This window comes from Carcharodon carcharias, chromosome 2, assembly GCF_017639515.1.
Source record: "Carcharodon carcharias isolate sCarCar2 chromosome 2, sCarCar2.pri, whole genome shotgun sequence".
NCBI classification, from domain to species: domain Eukaryota; kingdom Metazoa; phylum Chordata; class Chondrichthyes; order Lamniformes; family Lamnidae; genus Carcharodon; species Carcharodon carcharias.
The window spans coordinates 62,228,874-62,247,750 of NC_054468.1; the positions used below are offsets into that span (position 1 = coordinate 62,228,874).

The 18,877-nt window shown below is 41.7% G+C and overlaps 2 protein-coding genes across 11 annotated transcripts in view; both read left to right on the plus strand.

Annotated features, from left to right (window-relative positions):
- The window catches only part of sptssb (serine palmitoyltransferase, small subunit B), a 36,336-nt gene extending 18,140 nt beyond the window's left edge, over positions 1–18,196 (plus strand). For 3 of the 10 annotated variants that reach the window (XM_041208031.1, XM_041208058.1, XM_041208067.1), the window contains 2 exons: positions 3,446–3,571; positions 16,787–18,196. In XM_041208031.1, the coding sequence (XP_041063965.1) occupies positions 16,819–17,061 (243 nt within the window). In that variant the 5' untranslated portion in view covers positions 3,446–3,571; positions 16,787–16,818 and the 3' untranslated portion in view covers positions 17,062–18,196. The other 7 variants (XM_041208102.1, XM_041208071.1, XM_041208021.1 and 4 more) reach the window with 7 other exon arrangements.
- LOC121287447 (late histone H2B.L4-like) lies at positions 1,163–1,537 on the plus strand. Its single transcript, XM_041205346.1, has one exon. It carries the CDS (start codon positions 1,163–1,165, stop codon positions 1,535–1,537), a length of 375 nt encoding a protein of 124 aa, XP_041061280.1.
- Positions 18,197–18,877: the final 681 nt, after the last annotated feature.

Genomic DNA, 18,877 nt, shown 5'->3' on the forward strand with positions numbered 1-18,877 from the left:
TCTGAAAAACAACACCCTGAAAAACACTACACCCCTCAGTACTGCTCTGGAGCGTCAAACTAATTTATGCACTCAGATCTCTGGAAATCAGGACTTGATCCCACAGTCTTCTGACTAAGAAACAAGAGTTCAACCATTGAATCAAAGCTGACACTCTGCAACGTGTGGGCATGACGTATAACATGACTGGACTGTTTTGTTTTACATGGAGTAGAATTTTACAGGCCCTTCTGCTGGTGGGAGTTTCCAGTCTTGCCGGAGTCAATGGGCTTTTGAATGGCTCGCCACATTTCACAGCTCCAACCCCACCACAATGGGGCCGTAAAATGCCACCCATACACCAGCTGAACGGAATTTCCATTTGGCAGGAAAATTACGGTGTATACAATTCTGGCAACAATTTATGAAAAGCCCAGAATTCACAAGCATGTCAGATGGCGAAGAAATCAAACCTGTTTCAGTGACTTTTCCAGTATATTGCTGTTAATGTGGGGCACTAGCTCTCTGCTTTTACCTTCTGATACTTTAACATTAAAGATACTATAAAACGCAAATTAGTTTCTTTATTCACTTGAAAGAAAGTATTCCTGGGAACTTGTAACCTAATACAGCTGCCATCCTGACCACAAGAAGATGCTTTCTCTTCCTAATCGCTTTCTCCCATTGCTTCATAGTCCTGTAAGGATGTAGAAACTTAGTCCACATTTTAATTACCAGGGTACTCTATGACCAGCTGCATTTCTTGAAAATAAAATTATTACATGTTAAATAATCTGATAGAAATTTTATTTAACAGGAGCAATTAGTTTTATACAAGAGCCATCTCTCATTTCACAATCTTATAGGGTATGGTGGGAGGGAAAACATGAATCATGTGGTTATACATAATCTGTTCATTTATTTTGATGGAGTATGACTTGAAAGAGATCTTGTTTACATCCCTTTCCCAGGATTACAGAAACTTATTGACAACTAGGTGACTGCAAAAAGCTCATTCAAATAAATTTCACTAAACTCACGGAACAAGCAGGCACACCCGCTCAGCCCAATACAAGGGAGTAAGAGATACTAGCTTGGTAGGCAGACAACAGGTGCCAAGAGCTCCTCATAAGCAGAACAATTCACTATAAATGCTAACTTGAGTCAGTCTAAATCAAGTGGAATGCCTGAGGTGGCAGCTGCAGCTAAGGGTGGTGCGTCCCGCAGTGCCTCGAAGCAGTGGTTGCCTAAAGTCACCAAGGAGCTGCCCAAGAAGCGGAGGAAATCTCGTAAGCAGAGCTATTCCACTTGCATGTACAGGGTGTTGACCCAGATCCACCCTTCCACCAAGGCCATGAAGGTTATGAATTCTTTTGTTGTTGACATTTTCAAGTGCATCACCTTTGAGGCCTTGCACCTCATTCTCTACCACAAGCACCACACCATCTCAGCCAGGGAGATCCAGAGTGCCATCCACCTCGTGCTGCCAAGGGAACTGGTCAAACACACCGTCTCTGAAGGCACAAGAACGGTCACCAAATACACCAACTCCATTTAGGTCGATCATTCTAAAGATTATTACAAATGTAAGGACCATCCTCTGGACCACATAGGAGCACGATACCCCAGTAAGCTGGCAGTTTTGGAAAGAGCAGCAGCAGCTATATCAAGTCCTGCACTTATGAATGCGTTTTCTCAAATCTGGCCCCTCATTCAACTTTCTAGTAGCTATCCCAACCATTAGTTCTGTGCCTGTGCAAACAGCTCGTGATATCCTAGACCTTGATATGCTGTTTACGGGGATTACTCATCACCAGCTACTTGTGTCAGCTGTGGATCATTTGTTAGTACTCTCACCTATGAGTTAGAAGGTTCAAGTCTTGCTCAAGTGACTTGAGTGCAAAAATTTAAGTCCTTTCTTTTCTCTCAGGTGAACATAAAATATGTTTCTAAGAAAGACCAGGGGAGCCCTCTGGATATCCTGGCCAATATTAATTGCTCAACCAAGATCACTGCAACAGATTATCACAGCTGTGCGCAAAATTGGCTACCGCAGTTCCTACAGGAAAATAGTAAGACTTCAAAAGTGCTTCACTGTAATGGTCATAAAAGGCCCAAAATAAAGGCAGGTTTTTCTTTTTTACTGTGTCTCCTGCCACCACACTGGAACAGGAAGTCAGTGCCGCTGACTTCATCGTTGTGTGCCTAGAACAGGACATCGTCGCCCACTCCTCCCCAGGTGCACGTGTGGTGCTGCTGAAGTCATCACTGTAGGCCCGGTGAACCTTTGTCACCCACTTACTCACCTCGATCACCAATCCACACACCGCTTTGCTTGCCTTCGTTGCCCCACTCACTGCTTTGCACACTGTCTTGCTCCCAATCCATGGCCTCTTTGCATGCCATGCCACTCGCTGGCTGTAGAAGGGAGAATACAGGGCGGCAAGTGAGAAGGAAGTGGAGAGGAGCCAGTGAGGCAGTGACCAGTGCGTTATAATCACAATCCCAGGATTTCCAACTGGTGTTTTGAGGTTCAATATTCTGTGAAAACTGCAAATCTTAACCACTGTGAAAAAATAAATTTTATTGATGCTGCACTTGTTTAAGTATCTTTACATCGCTCAATGTTATGAATGGTCCCATTCTTTGATGCAGGCAGCTGCCTGTGGCTGGCAGTGAAGCCACAGGCACTGAGACTGCATGTCCAGTGAATGCGCCACAGCAGGTCTGGTGACAGTAAATACAATCTTTTTTTATTAAGCCAGGGACTTACCACCATGGGATGACTCCCTAACAAAAAAAAACATGCTTACTAGCAGAGCCTCTGGACGACTATTTTCCTATCTAGTTCATACTTTGCTTTAGATCTTGTATAAGGGCCAAAGTAAACCCTTTTTTGTTGGACACCTAGAAATTTGCAACCATGAAGGAGTATTTTTTGGACAGTTGTTTGAAGTATTGCCTGCATTAGTGCTTTGGTCATTCTCTGCCTTAAAAGATATCAATGTGCTTTTTGCCTTTACTCAACAAGATTCTTAAAGGCTGTCTTAAGGCTGCAGTTGGCACCAAGGACTTCCAGGTAATGATATGAATCTACTAATAGGACAATGGATATGCGTGAGATCCCCCTTGATTTGCATAAAATAATGTTGTATTTTGGAATATCAATCACTATAGGTAATTTGGTTAGCTTACGGTTAAAAATGTTCAGTATAAGGCATTGGTGTAGATTTTAGAATACTCCCAAAACAATGCAGGGAATATCAGGAATTCAGACAGGAAATCAGGGCCAGTGCCCTGTGGAATTCTCCATTTATCAATCTTAATAGAGAGATAATTGTGCAAGTTGCACAGATCTGTGATCAAATTCCTAATGGGTGCCCAGGCCTCTGGAATGCACTCCTGTTGTGTGTAACTCTGTGCTGAGGATACTATCTTGTAATATCTGTGAACAACTCAATTCCAGACTCTCCAAAATTTGTCCACCATCTACAAGGCACAAGTCAGGAGTGTGATGGAATACTGATGGACCCTTGTCACTAGTTTATTGGACTAATGAATCTGAGTTGCATGCTGGTTTCGGGATAACTGAGTAAGTATATTAGACATAGCAGATCAGTAGACAGTTCTAATGTAGAACGCATTCTATTCATTTACAAAGGAACTCAGCAACTACACTTGTGTACTTACAACTAAAACCCTGTCTCTACATTAGACTCTTACTCTAGGCTACTCACTACTACTGACTACAGACCACTAAGGTAGCCCGCACTACTCTTTCATTGGATAATAAGATCATGTGATCTTCTATTAAACATTCTTCTTAAAAGTATATTACACGTCAGATGACCATAAATGCTCCCCACTTGCCTGGATGAGTGCAGCTCTAACAGCACTCAAGAAGCTTGACACCATCCAGGACAAAGCAGCCGGCTTGATTGGCACCACATGCACAAACATTAACTCGCTCCATCAACAATGCACAGTAGCAGCAGTGTGTACTATCTACAAGATGCACTACAGGAATTCACCAAGGCACCTTAGACAGTACCTTCCAAAACCACAACCATTACCGCCTAGAACAGGGGTGGGGGGCCTTTTTCTTATCAAGGGCCACTCACGCATGGACAAAGCCAGTCATGGGCCAGACACACATAAAAACCAACTTAATTTTACTTTAAGAAAGAATACAGAAACATCAAATCATCCACTGTATTAATGTGATGGCTAAGTTTGCTATTCCTTAATGAGTGGCACAGCTTCTGTGTCTCAATCACATCACCCCTGAAATTCAGCTCACCTTTTTGCTTGCTTTCCTTTCCCATTGTCTTTCTCTGTCTCTCTCTTTTCACACTTGTCTCTCTCTCTCTCTCTCTCTCTCTCTCTCTCTATCTCCTTTCCCACTCTTTCTCACCCTCAGTGACTCAACAGCCCAAGGCTCTGGCTAACTCCCAGTCTGAAGAAGCGCCTGGGCCTGAGCTCTGGCTTCTTCTTTAGTCTGCAAGGGCTGAACCCATATCCTGGGACTCCAATGGAGCTGGGAGGGGGAGGGGAGGGCGAACCACCGATGAAGCCAGGTGTCCTGCTCCCTTTCTCCCCCGCCCCAGGTTACCCAAACTTCACCGCCCGATCAGCAGTCAGTAGCTTCCCTGCTCTGCCCTGCGCTCCTGCTCCTGGATCTCGGGCCTCGCTCTCTCCCCGCAGCCTGAGCCTCTGGTGACTGCAGCAGAGGTTCAGCATCAGAACATGGCGGCTAGCCCAGAGTGCAGCTTGCAGCATGGGTTGTTGCGGGGATGGGGGGGGTGCGGGGCGGTGGGGTGGGGGGGGGGGGGGGGGGGGGGGGCGCGTTGGGGGGGGGTGGGGCGGGGCGGGGTGGGGGGGGGGGAGGTGGGGGTCAGATTTTGAAATCTCTCTGCAGGCAGAATGAAAAAATGCAATGGGTCGGATCTGTCCCCCGGGCCAAGAGATCCCCACGCCTGATCTAGAAGGACAAGGGCAAAAGACAGATGGGAAGACCGCCATCTGGAAGTTCCCCTCCAAGCCACTCACCATCCTGATTTGGAAATATATCACCGTTCCTTCACTGTCACTGGGTCAAAATCCTAGAACTCCCTCCCTAACAGCACTGTGGTGCTATGCCACATGGATTGCAGCAGCTCACCACCATCTTCTCAAAGACAATTAGGGATGGGCAACAAATGCTGTCCTAGCCAGTGGAGCCCGCATTCCATGAATGAATAAAAAAAATTTCTTAATCCTAGGGATTATAGCAAGAATATAATACTACTGAAAAAAGGAATGTCGCAATTCTTTTATATATGCTCGAACTGATGCTCTGAAATTTCGCCTTAAAATGCCATCTACACATCATTATCGAAGATATTGAATAGAATAAGTGCTAGTGGACAATCTTGCCTCACTCCTCGTCAAATTGGGGGAATTCAGTAAGTCATCTTCTATTCTTAATGGAACCCAAGAGGGAGTTTGCATTTTGGATCAATATAAGATTCAGTCGTGTATTGCTTTAGTGTCCAGTTTCATCACAAAGGCTGCATGAGGCACTAATTCTAAAACTCACCTGGGCAAAATAAATGTGTTCCTGCTGAGTTTTCTTACATTCTGTTATCTTGTATAAAACACAACATGTGCTATATGTTCCTTTGTGAGAACTTAAGCCAACTTGGTTTTTTATGATTACTCCTTGGGTATCCAAAGCACCTGATATTCATATGGCGATAACCAGAAAAGAAGAGCCCTTTCTACCCGAAACATCTCCAGGATCTTCTAGACTGAAGGGGTCAAAAGACTTTTGCTCCTAGACTTTTGGCCTTTCAAGGATGGATTTCCTTCCAGGAGTTTGGGACATTTTTTTTTTTTAAGGCCCTTATGGGACTCATGCAAGCTCCCAGCAAATTACTTCTGCTGAGTCCTACCACAGACGTAGTGAGTAGAATTCTTAGCCTAGGAATTCCCCAGCCTTCTCTTACCCACAAGTAGGATTGACTGGAGTTTTCAAATCCTGCTCAGCTCATTTGTGATAGCTTCATTAAATGTGTCTTTTAATAGTCTTTGAGGTCTTTGAATAAAGATCATGCAATTTTAGCAGCAGGACTGCAGATTGGGCATAGGCCATCCCACTGCTAAATTGTGATGCTGAATGCCTGTTTTCACACCCCACCCCCACCACCAAAAAAAGCAATGCATTTCAATTACTATACCTGATCTCAATATTACAAAACATAGATATTGAAGAAGCAGAGAAAGTGCAAAATTGTTTCACAGGGATGTAACCAGAATTATGAGGATGCAACTATCAGGAAAAATTGTGCAAGCTGAGCTCATTTCTCTGGAATATTGAAGACCGAAAGGAGACCTAATAAAGCTCTCTAAAATTCTGAGTGAGTTCAAGAGGGTGAATGTGGAGGAACCATTTCCACATGGATGAAGCCACAAGGCAAGAAAAATATAAGATAGCTACAGATAGATAAAATAAAGAGCTTAGAAGGAATATCTTTACACAGCAACTAGTGAGAACATAAAAATCACTACTACATAGAATGGTTGAAGCAGATAACATTGGTATATTTTAGTGTGATATCGGATTATGGTGTGAAAAGATAATTTTTTAAAAATTTATTATTTCATGGGATTTGGGCGTCACTGGCCAGGCCAACGTTTGTGGCTCATCCCTAATTACCCTTGAACTGAGTGGCTTACTAGGACATTTCAGTGGGCAATTAAGAGTCAACCACATCACATGTGGTTTTGGAGTTACATGTAAGCCAGACCAGATAAGGTTGACTAATTTCCTTCCTTAAAGGCTGTTAGTGAACCAGACAGATTTTTACGACAATTGCTAGTTTAATAATCTCCATTACTCAGGCTAGCTTTCAATTCCAGGTTTTATTAATTAAATTTAAAGTCCATCATTGGTGGGGTTTGAACTCATGCCCCAGAGCATTAGCCTGGGCCTCTGGATTACAGGTGGCAAGAAACTCATGTGGATCATAAACACTGGCAATGACTACAGGTCAAATAGCTTGTTTTTGTTTATAATGAACGGTTCCTTGCATTATTTCTACATATTAAAAACATCAAGGGATATGGGGATAGTGTAGGAAAACGGTGTTTTGTAGAATAAAAGCAAAATCAGAAACAAAAATAGCTGGAAAAACTCAGCAGGTCTGACAGCATCTGCGGAGAGGAACACAGTTAATGTTTCAAGTCCGAATGACTCCTCAGCAGAACTAAAGAAAAATAGAAATGAGGTGAAATATAAGCTGTTTGAGGGGGGTGGGACAGGGAGAGCTGGATAGAGGGCCAGTGATAGGTGACGAGATTGCCAAAGATGTCATAGACAAAAGGGTGTTGATGGTGGTGATATTAGCTAAAGGATGTGCTAACGGTGACGTTAAGTAGATGATCAGCCATGATCTCATTGAATGGCGGAGCAGGCTCAAAGGGCTGAATGGCCTAATCCTCGTATTTATGTTCTCATGTTCCAAGATCCATATTGAAATTTCCCTACTTGTTGCACATCCAACCTATGTGGCTAGTACACTCAAAATATATATTCAGCAGAAATGGGCAACATATACTGTTCTGGTTTTTTCCAGAACTGTGGCCACTGCTTCATCTGTGTAATCACACAACCTGCACTTGTGCAGTGGCACTCCAAGTTTCAGACAAACAGGAAAACTTCAGTATGTAGGCAGTCTAATCAGGCTGAAGAAACTGCACAAGCTTTGCTAGCAATGTACTTAAAAACTGGTTAAACCAGAAGGGTTTCATTCCCATTCACCAATGAATGCTACATTCAATGGAATTCTCATTGTTGACTGGCACTGCCAAAAGTAACTCACAAGTGGTTCTATTTTCATGAACTTAATGCACTGTTACTCTAGTTTTCTGGATTTAATTGATAGGAAATTCTTGGTCCATATGCAGATAATAAATGTTTTATCACATAATCTGAAGATATTGATGAACTCTAAAATTTTCTAACAAGTAATGTATCAATTCTGCCTTCTGAAATAAAAACATCTGCCACTGTATCGCATTATTCAATCAATTTATTATCTGGCAAATATCCCTCCCTAATGTTTGCTTTCCTACTAAACCGATTAGGCAATAGGTTTTGTAAATGTAGAGGATATATTGCGAAGATTGGTAGAATAGAATTGGAACCTATAAATACTGTAGACTGATATGGTAACTCATGATGGCTTGACAAATGTGTTATGATTAAATAAGTGGGATATAAATTCTATGCAACAGATATTGTTGATTTTGTTCTATTTATATGTTAACATCTAGATTGCCAATAAGTACTGGGAGGGAAATTCAGTTCTCACGTCATATTTTGCACTGTAATGCTGAAATGAATTTTGATATTACAGTAACAGTCATTCAAATGTTACCAATTTTATTGTACCATTATCTCTAGAGCACTAAAAGATAATTTATACACTTTAAATACAAATTCATGCTGTCATTGCATACCATTTTCCTTTTTTTAATCTTTCGTCAGATGAAAGGTCATCGATCAGAAACATTAACTCTGCTTCCTTCTCCACCGATGCTGCCTGGCTGCTGAGTATTTCCAGTACTTTCTGTTTCTATTTCAGATTTCTAGCATCTGCAGTAACTTATTTTTGTCTGAATAAAATGCCCTCCCACTCTCCCCCCCCCCCACCCCCACCCCCACCCCCTCTCCATTTGGTAGAAATGTCAAGTAAACATTTTATTGTTGGAAGGTTTTAAATGAATCTGGTAAAATTAAATAGATCAAAAACAGGTTTAATACCATATTATTTTGCATTGTCGTTTGATTCCAAGGAGGTAGTCAATTAGCCTAACATCTTCAAAACGTTTGCACTTCGAACTTTAAAAAATAGGTTAAAGTAGTCACATAATTGTATTTTAAATGAGATAGTAACTTTCTAAAGTTACCATTTCTGAGCATTGATGAGCTGTTGCTTTGGTTACAGCTCATAGAGAGCTGAGCTGCCAGAGAATGCGGGCTGAGAGCCATCATTGCTGGAATTTAATGCTCGGCCATTTCAATTTGCATGAAATATGGAATGGAAATCAGCCTGAAAATGGTTCAAATTGGGTAGCCAATGATAGAAATTATCTTATCAATACTGAGTGCAAAATTGTAAATAAAATGACACCTTTTATTTAAAAAAGGTAATTGTAAGCATTCACAAACCATTTAGAATGGAATCATACAGCACAGGAGGCCATTTTACCCATTGTGCCTATGCCAGCCCTCGAGTTACCAATTAGTCCCACTCTCCTGCTCTTTTTCCAGAGGTCTGAAAATGTTTCTTTAATTGGAGATCCAGTTCTCTTTTGAAAGTTTCTATTGAATTTACTTCCACCAATCTGTCATTTGATGCATTTCAGATCATAATTCGTTCTGTGAAAACACTTTTTCTCATCTCCCCTCTTCCAACCACCACTTATATGATCATTTTAAATCTGAATCCTCTGTTGACCAACCCTCCTTCCAGAGCAAACAGTTTCTCCCTAACTATCCTGCCAAAACCCCACATACTTTGAACACTTCTATTAAAGCTCCACTAACTTCTCTTCCCTAAGAACAATCCCAGCTTGTCTAGTCTCTCCACATAAACAAGAACCCTCATCTCTGATATTATTCGAGTAAATCTCCTCTGCACCTCTCCAAACTCTTGACATCTTTTTAAAGAATTGGATTCAAGCTGAGGTATAACCAGAGATTTTAGAAAGGGCTCCCATCACTTCCTCACTTTTTTACTGTATAAATCTATTTATAAGCTTTTTTAAAACAGCATTACCAACTTTCAGAGAATTGTATATGTGAATCTCTAGGTTTCTCTGTTCCTGTATCCCCTTTAAAATTGTGCCGTTTAGGTTATACTGCCTCTCCTCACTTTTCCTTACAAAGTATAACACTTTACATTTCTTCTCTGCATTAAATTTAATCTATCAATCCCCTGCCCACTGTACCAGTCCATGTCTTGAAATCTGCCACTATCCTCCTCGCTGTATGCTATAGTTTGTTGTCTTATCTGCACACTTTGAAATGATGCCCTCGATACCCAATTCCAGCTCACTGACATATATCAAAAAGAACAGTGGTCCACCCCCGATCCGGGAGACATCTAGTTTCCTGTAGTTTGGAACACCCGCTTATTACTATTCTCTTTTCTGCCTCACAGCCGGTATTGTATCCTTAGCCGCCACTGCCCGTTTTAATTCCAAGGCTTTTTCTAAAAACTGATAATCAGGCATGAATACAAGGCAGTAATCTCTGTAGTTCAGATGCCACTATAAATTGAGAGGAAAATGTCAAGAGTTTATAATAGGTATTAGAATCGTGAGGTTTAATTATTGGCCTGGAATCAATTTCATGCCCATTATGTTAATTATACACCGAAATGAGGTGGGATTTTGTTTTCAATCTGTTTTGCAGCAGCATTTGCAAAAAAAAATTCTTGACAGAGACCACTTGTTTCGAGATGAACATCCCATGCACTTGAGGAAATGGTAACGATCTGATAATTGCGGAGTTGTTCAATATAAATGTAGATTAATAACTTTTGATCTAATGACGCCTTACCCTGGAGTAAGGGTGTCAGAAATATAAATGCAGTTGAATCCGACCCATGCTGCTAACGCTCAAGACTGCCGTATTTGCTGGAAAAAGCCTTTTAAACTTTAGACTGCAGTTAGTAACCCGTAGCCAAAGCCCGGTACACATGTGGAGGCATTGGGGTTCCAGTGGTAGGGAGACTGAGCACTGTCATTGCGGGAGACTGGCACTGCGGCACTCGGGAGACTAGCAAACACTGCAGGGCTTCGGGAGACTGCGGTGCGGTCCAGATATCGGATTCCGGGCAAGGGGCGGGGGAGGGACGAAACCTGGGGCTCGGGCGAGGGCGAACAGAAGAATGGGGTGGGGTAAGTGTGTGGCTCCGCATTTTCTATAGGAGCCGGGAGCAGCAACCTGGTGTGTGGGAGCGGCGCCGAGACGGGATACAGGGTGGGTGAAACCAGAATACCTTACCGTGGATAAACAGCGAACGATTGTTTCCATTGTTGGAGTAAATCGGGAACAAGGAGGCAGAGGGCGAGAATTATCAGGAAGCAACACAATGCGTGGAGGGGTGAGATACAAGCAAGTAGTAGTTGACAGTGCAGCTAGGTTTGAGGAGTATACATGCTCCTTCACGCTTCACAAAAAGATAAGTTTAAAATAAACTTGCCCCACCATTTCCTTTAAGGAGACGTCTTGTGGGTGCAGTGGGTAGTGTTTCTGCCTCTGAGCCCGGGGCTCCAGGTTCCGGACCTCCCTCAGGCTTTGATGACCAAGGAAGGTGCGTTCATAACAGGTGAAACAGGTTTAGTGTCAATCTGCAAATCCTTCCAACGCACGCCAATGGCAGGTGGTAAAAGCGGGAGACGATCCCTGGTCAGCCATATAATTGGAAAAAACGTTGGACCATATCTTCAATATGTGTGTAAGAATTAGATGTTCTAAAAAAAAAATTAGATGTTGCCACGGCAACTTGGACTCTGAGTAACCCCCCGCCCCGCGTTTTCTTTAATGACTGCTGCAGAACTTGAAAATATAGTGAGGTTGCAGGGCATGTGCTCCACCTGGCCGTTCACAGGTTTCCCAGAAGAGCCCTGAAACAGGTGCAGGATCCTTTACATACTTCAGTTGGTCCAACAGTGATCTGAGGCAGCCATCAAACCAACTAAAAACAGGGAGGAGCAATATGGCAGCAGCTCCACCACTGGTACAGATAAGGTTGTAGAATTTGGAAATCGCATCCATTTTACCCCAAAAAGGCACATGGGAGGTATACCAATTTCTACATAAGAGTGTGCAAATCACTTTTGCTGAATGTGGCGCAAGATGTTGGATCAGACTCACCATGTAAGTTAAAGTTTGACGTCCTATCCAAGAGAGCACTACCACAATGTGAACATGTTTTAAACGTGATCTCTAAAAGGTGCTGTAATTTGTATGTGTATGCAGCTGTTGTGGTTGGTATATGGAACTAAGAAAAATGTAACCACATCAATTGAGGGGTATGTTTTACAGACTGGAAAGACGTGAGTGAAGTTCCACAGAGATCTGTATGGGGCGGTGGTGGTGGTATCATTGTTACTTCCTATATTGGTAAATGACCAGAACTTGGGAATTGTGAGGAAAAATAGCAAATTGCCAGCAGCAAATTGACAGAGAAATTGTGAAAGACTACAAGAGGACAAAGATGAGCTTACAGGATAGGCAAATAAATAATGTATACACTTCAGTGTAGGAAAATGTCAAATAATATATTTTGGAAGAAAGTACAGATGTGGAAAATTTTAAATGGCGTAAAGTGATCATGATGCACAAATGTACATGTCATTAAAGCTAACGGCATAAGCACAAGTTCTAGAAGCTTTACCTCCAGGCATGGGCTCCAAAAACAATGTACAAGAGCAGACTTGGGCTGCAATTGTAGTGTTCTATGTCATTTAGGCACCTCTGTTATAAGAAAGATATCAAAGTAACTGGATACTGCAAAGGCTTTGGGGCCTGACAATATTCCGGCAATAGTACTGAAGACTTGTGCTCCAGAGCTTGCTGCGCCTCTAGCCAAGCTCTTCCAGTAAAGCTACAACACTGGCATCTACCCATGTGAAAAATTGCCCAGGTATGTCCTGTACACAAAAATCAGGACAAACCCAACCTGGCCAGTTACTGCCCCATCAGTCTACTCTCGATCATGAGTAAAGTGGTGGAAGATGTCATCAACAGTGCTATCAAGCAGCACTTGCTTCACAATAACCTGCTCATTGACGCTCCACTTAGGTTCTGCCAGGCTCATTCAGCTTCTGACCTCGCTACAGCCTTGGTTCAGACATGGACTAAAAAGCTGAACTCCAGAGGTGAGGTGAGAGTGACTGTCCTTGACATCAAGGCATTGTTCGACTGAAAGTGGCATCAAGGAGCCCTGGCAAAACTGGAGACCATGGAAACCAGGGGGAAAATTCTCCACTGGTTGGAGTCATACCTAGCACAAAGGAAGATTGTTGTGGTTGTTGGAGTTCATCTCTGTTCTAGGACATCACTGTAGGAGTTCCTCAGGGCAGTGTCCTCAGCCCAACCATCTTCATCTGCTTCATCAATGACTTTCCGTCCATCATAAGGTCAGAAGTGGGGATGTTTGCTGATGATTGCACAATGTTTAGCACCATTTGTGACTCCTCAGATACTGAAGCAGTCCATGTCCAAATGCAGCAAGACTTTGACAATAAACAGGCTTGGGCTCACAAGTGGCAAGTAACATTCATGCTACACAAGTGTCAGGCAATGACCATCTCCAACAAGAGAGAATCTAACCTTTGTCCTTTGACATTCAATGGCATTACCATTGCTTAATCCCCCATTATCAACATCCTGGGGGTTACCATTGACCAGAAACTGAACTGGACTAGCTGTTTAAATACTGTGGCTGCAAGAGCAGGTCAGAGGCTAGGAATCCTGTGGCAAGTAACTCAACTCTTGGCTCCCCAAGGACTGTCCACCATCTACAAGGCACAGGTCAGGAGTGTGATGGAAGACTCACCACTTTCCCGGATGAGTGCAGCTCCAACAACACTCAAGAAGTTTGACATCCAGGACAAAGCAGCCTGCATGATTGGCACTCCTTCCACAAACATTCACTCCCTCCACCACGGATGATCAGGAGCAGCAGTGTGTACCATCTACAAGATGTACTGCAGGAATTCATCAAGTGTCCTTAGGCAACACCTTCCAAACCTACGACCACTACCATCTAGAAGAACAAGGGCAGCAGATACATGGGAATATCACTGCCTTCAAGTTCCCCTCCAATCCACCTACCATCCTGAGTTGGAAATATATTGCCATCCCTTCATTGCCACTGGGTTAATATCCTGCAACTACCTCCCTAAGAGCACTGTGAGTGTACCTAACCATGTGGACTGCAGCAGTTCAAGAAGGCAGCACACCACCACCTTCTTCAAGGGCAATTAATGTTGGCCTGGCTAGCAATACCCATATCCCATAAATGATTTTTTTTAAAAAGATGACTAGCTCCCTTAAGTACAAGGGGTGCAACTTGACTGAATCTGGTGCCAGATCTGACTGAGACATAGTACTATCAGGCTCTAATCTCCTCTACAGGAATTTCTCACTACTGCAGGGTCATGCTGGAATGCAAAAATAGCCTCTGACTTATTTTCTGCACCATCAACCATTTCCTTAAAACCTTTCCCCTTCATCTACCCTCGCCTCAAACAAGTGTGACGAATTCATGAACTTCTTTGTCACAAAGATTGAGACTATCACCTGGTTCATCTGTCGGCTGCATCTCTCCATTCCCTCCATCCAACAAGCCAAACTTCCCCAAAGTTTTATACCTGCCATAGCCCAGAACTCACACCTTTCTCTAATTTCTCTTCTGTCTCCTCTCATTCCCTATCCAAGCTCATCATGTGCAGGAGACCCACCTACCACTCTCTCCACCCTAATTCTAGCAAACTGCTGACCACAAAACTTCTTTTCTGGTTACCCATGTTAGTTGATAAGTGTTAATGGTTCTCCTCCTAAAGTACTGTCCTCCCCCTCTTCAAATCTGCTGCAGAACCCACCCTTAAAATGTTCAGCATTGAGTCCCTCTGCCATTGTAAATTACTGTCCATCTCCAACCTGTTTTCCTCTCCAAAGTCCTTGAACATGCTATCACTTTCCAAATCCATGCCCATCTTTCTAAGAACTGTTTGAATTCCTCCAATCAGGTTTCCATCCTTGCCGTGGTATTAAAATGACACTTGTCAAAATCACAAATGACATCCTAAAACACAGTGATAAGCTATCCTTGATCTATATTCTTGAACAGTCTGGATTCTTTGACATGTTTGCTATTCTCCTCCATTGTCCAGATGGGTGGGACTGCATTTGCCTGATTCCATTCTTTTCTACCTTTTCTACATTTAATTCTTTCCCCTTCCCACCCTGTTACCTCTGGTCTTTCCCAAGGATCTATCATAGTCCCTTCCTATTTCACATTTACATGCTGTCCCTCATGCCATCATTTGAAAGCACAGCATCAGTTTTCACATGGACGCTGATTGACGCCTCCATTATCTCTATTACTGGATGAGCACAAATTTCCTGCAGCTAAATATTGGAAAGATTGAAGATATTGTCTTCTGAGCGACCACAAATTCTGTTCCTTGGCCACTGACTCCATCTTTTTTCCTGGCAACTGTCTGCCGCTGAGCCAGACCTTGGTGATCCCAAGATGAGCATCCGACCACATGTCTGCTCAATCAACAAGACTGCTTACTTCCAGCAACATAATATTGCACAGCTCTGCTCCACCTCATCTACTGCTAAAACCTTCATCCACACCTTTGTTACTTTTTGACTATCTGAGCACTCTCTTGATCCACCTCGCATTTTTCACCTGCCCTGTAAACTTGAGTTCATTGAAAGCTCTGAAGCATGAGTACTGTATGCAATTTTAAAAGCATTCATTTTCTTTAGCCTAAAATTATTCACAATTCTTCTGAGTATCAAATAATTCAAAAAGTTAGAAGTTAAAATTTAGTATTATACATGAAACATTGGTTTGCATTTTGGTACTGTTGCCTATTTTAATTCAATGACACATTAAATACCATGGCCAGAATTTTTAGCTCCTCAGGCAGGCACGCACCTGACTCGAACAAGCATAAAATGACGTGCAATGACGTTGAGCAAGCGTCCCGACGTCATCACGCTCTGGAGCGATTTTTCGGTAGGCTGGCATGTTATGGTTGGCAGGAAGGCGAAAAGGCCAAGCGTCCTTTGCACTTTTTGTGAAACCTCATCCACGGGCAGGATGAGGTTTCGATCTGTCTTTATAAAAACAAATAAAACGTTTTCATACTAACTTCTAACATGTCCCTGCTCATGTCACAGAGTCACATGAGGGAACATGTTTTTAACTTCTTAAAATGCTTTATTTTTAATTTTTTATATCTTTATCTCCCAGAGGCAGCTTTGTGCCTCAGGGAGCTTTATCCGCATGCCTGAAGTTCCCAGCTCCTGCCCCACCCCCCGCCCCCACACTGGCAGCACTGAGTGCTGCAGCACACGTTTCATGCTGGACGGGCCTTAATTGGCCCACTAGCATGAAATCGCAGTCCAGCCTGATCGTGAGCGGCGGTCAGCATTCCGACTGTTCCTGCCCGCCACCACCAAGCCCACTCAACGAGGTAAAAATTCTGGCCCATGAGTTGATGCAATAAGTCTGTTTTCACTTGTCTATATATTCTACAGGTATATAAAGACATTATTGACATTAAACTCATTGATTTATAATTTGGAATAATACTTTTCACATGGGAGAAACTTAACCAAATTGTTTCAAAATAGAGCTTATACCACGAGTTCAATTGACCTTGACATAAATGTTTTCTGTCACTGTAATCCTCCAACCTCCATCCTGTTTAGCAGGATGATTCTAACTATCAGTGAGAGTTCCACATTTGAAATATTGAGTAATACAGCTACAGGAAATGGGTGTGCTACTGTTGGAACTTTATTTTAAAACAAGTAAAATACTTTAACCTATTTGAGTTGCTCTTTGAAATGTCTCGTGTAAATAGTCTACATTTTCTATAGTTAATTTTCAGGAAGTTTCATTTGACAGTAGAAAGTTTTCCAATCATGCAAATGTCAAGCAACAATGACAAGTGTTGTATTTACCTGTCACTTGTATCCTAATTGAATTCTCCTTTTGTTTAGGTTATCTTCGCTCTGCACAGAGAGTGAGAGATATGGACGTGAAAGGTGTGAAGGAAACTCTATCCTGGCTTTATTACCAATACCTGCTTGTTACATGCAGTTATGTGCTGGAGCCCTGGGAACAAACCGTTTTCAATTCTGTTTTGTTCATCATCATGGCTATGGTTCTATATACAGCCTATGTCTTCATTCCAATTCACGTTCGTCTGGCACTGGAGTTCTTTTCTGGCCTAGCAGCAGGCCAACCTGAAAGCACAGTTGCCATCATGACTTAACCAATATTAATTTTAAATACAAAGACTTTTTTAAAAAAGGAATATTATGTGAATCTAAGCACCCTATGACAACTTGGGCATCGGTTTTGAGCTTACTTTCTGGCTGCAGTCTTATTTCTTATATATCTCAATCACCTTGTGATCCAAATAATGCAGTAAATGACATTCTATATAGAAAAGAAAGCATGTAGTAGTTAAAGTTATAAATCCACAGACATAAGCTATCAAAAATGTCACTCCAATGCTAAAATAACTTTAAAAAAATAACAGCAACTGGGAGCAATAGCCACGGGGGTCAAATATTTACTCATCCAATCTTGTGTTTGTCTAAATTCAATTTTGACATCGTTCACACCCACAAGCTTCTCTATTTGTGTTTATGTTGACCTTTTATTGTAATGTTATAGTGTCATTTTAGTCTTTGTTTTGCAAAGAAACAATTCAATTTTCTAAGACCTATTTCTGTAAGTGGCTCATGACTTTGTCTCAAAATCCACAAATTGTAAAGGATAAACAAATGTCAATTTATGTGACAGCTCCAACATATCAGGCCATAACATGACATAAAAGGTGACATCTTGGTGCTATAGCCATGTTGTTGTTTGATGTTAAAATTCAGGGGTTGCTATTTAATGATTCCAGCTACATTTGAAGAAGAATTATTGAAATGTACAATCTATGAAGGAGCCATTTTTCTTGCAATTGAATTAATTCAATGCTAAGCTGATTATGAAGAAACTTAGAATCATTTCAAAATATCTTTAAATTCTGTTTTACACCAAAGCATGAAATGTGCTTCCATGTATTATACTCTATGGCATCATATTCATGTTATAGTAAATGCTTATGCTGCTGTCAGGCAAGGATATTGTAAATGAATACTTTGCTAATAAACTGTGAGGCAGCTTGTCATGTGAAAACCTATGCATCTCAAGTCTGCTTAAAGTATTGTAGTATTCTTTTTATGCTGGTAATAATTAACCAAATCAGCTCCAGTGGAATATTTGTTGCAAAGGCTATATGCCTATTGTCCAGATAATGCATTGTAAATGAACATTAACTTCTTTCCTATCATATTATTCAGGAAAATTGATGGTTTTACATTATGATTTTTCAATAAAGTTTGTTTAACTTATCATCTTTTTCATTTCACCATAGTTTGAGAGGCTTAGATTCAGTTCTTCATTTGTAGTTGCAAAACCAAGAATAAGCAGAGGGTAAATGGTCTTAACTTGTATCTGTGAAAATTGGTCAGTTCTACTTCCAATGCAGTGCATACATAGAATCATAGAGCACAGAAAAGGTCATTTAGCTTGTGGTGTTTGTGCCATCTCTTTGAAATAGTTGTCCAAATAGTCCCACTTCCTTATTATTTCCCCATATCCCTAACAATTTTTCATTTTAAAGTTTATGTACAATTCCAACCTTAAAAGTTAATATTGAATTTGCTACTACTATCTTTTCAATCAGTCACAGCATGCAGCATAAAACCATTGCTCCTCATTTCCTCCCTGGATGTTTTGCCAATCATCTTAAAGAATATCCTTTAGTTACAGGGCTTCTGGCAGTGGAAACAGCTTCTCCCTACCAACTCTACCAAAACCATTCATAGTTTTGAACTCCTGTTAAACCTTCCCTGCTCTAAGGAGAACAGTCTCAGCTTCTCTAGTCTGTCCACATAACTACAGTTCTACATCCTTAAATATATGAATCCATAAGACTTTGGATAATTTGTGTACCAGAAGATTGGATATTCCATAAGGCCAAGAAACACCACTCTATTTACTATTTTAGGACTTTGCTTATTTTGAACTTC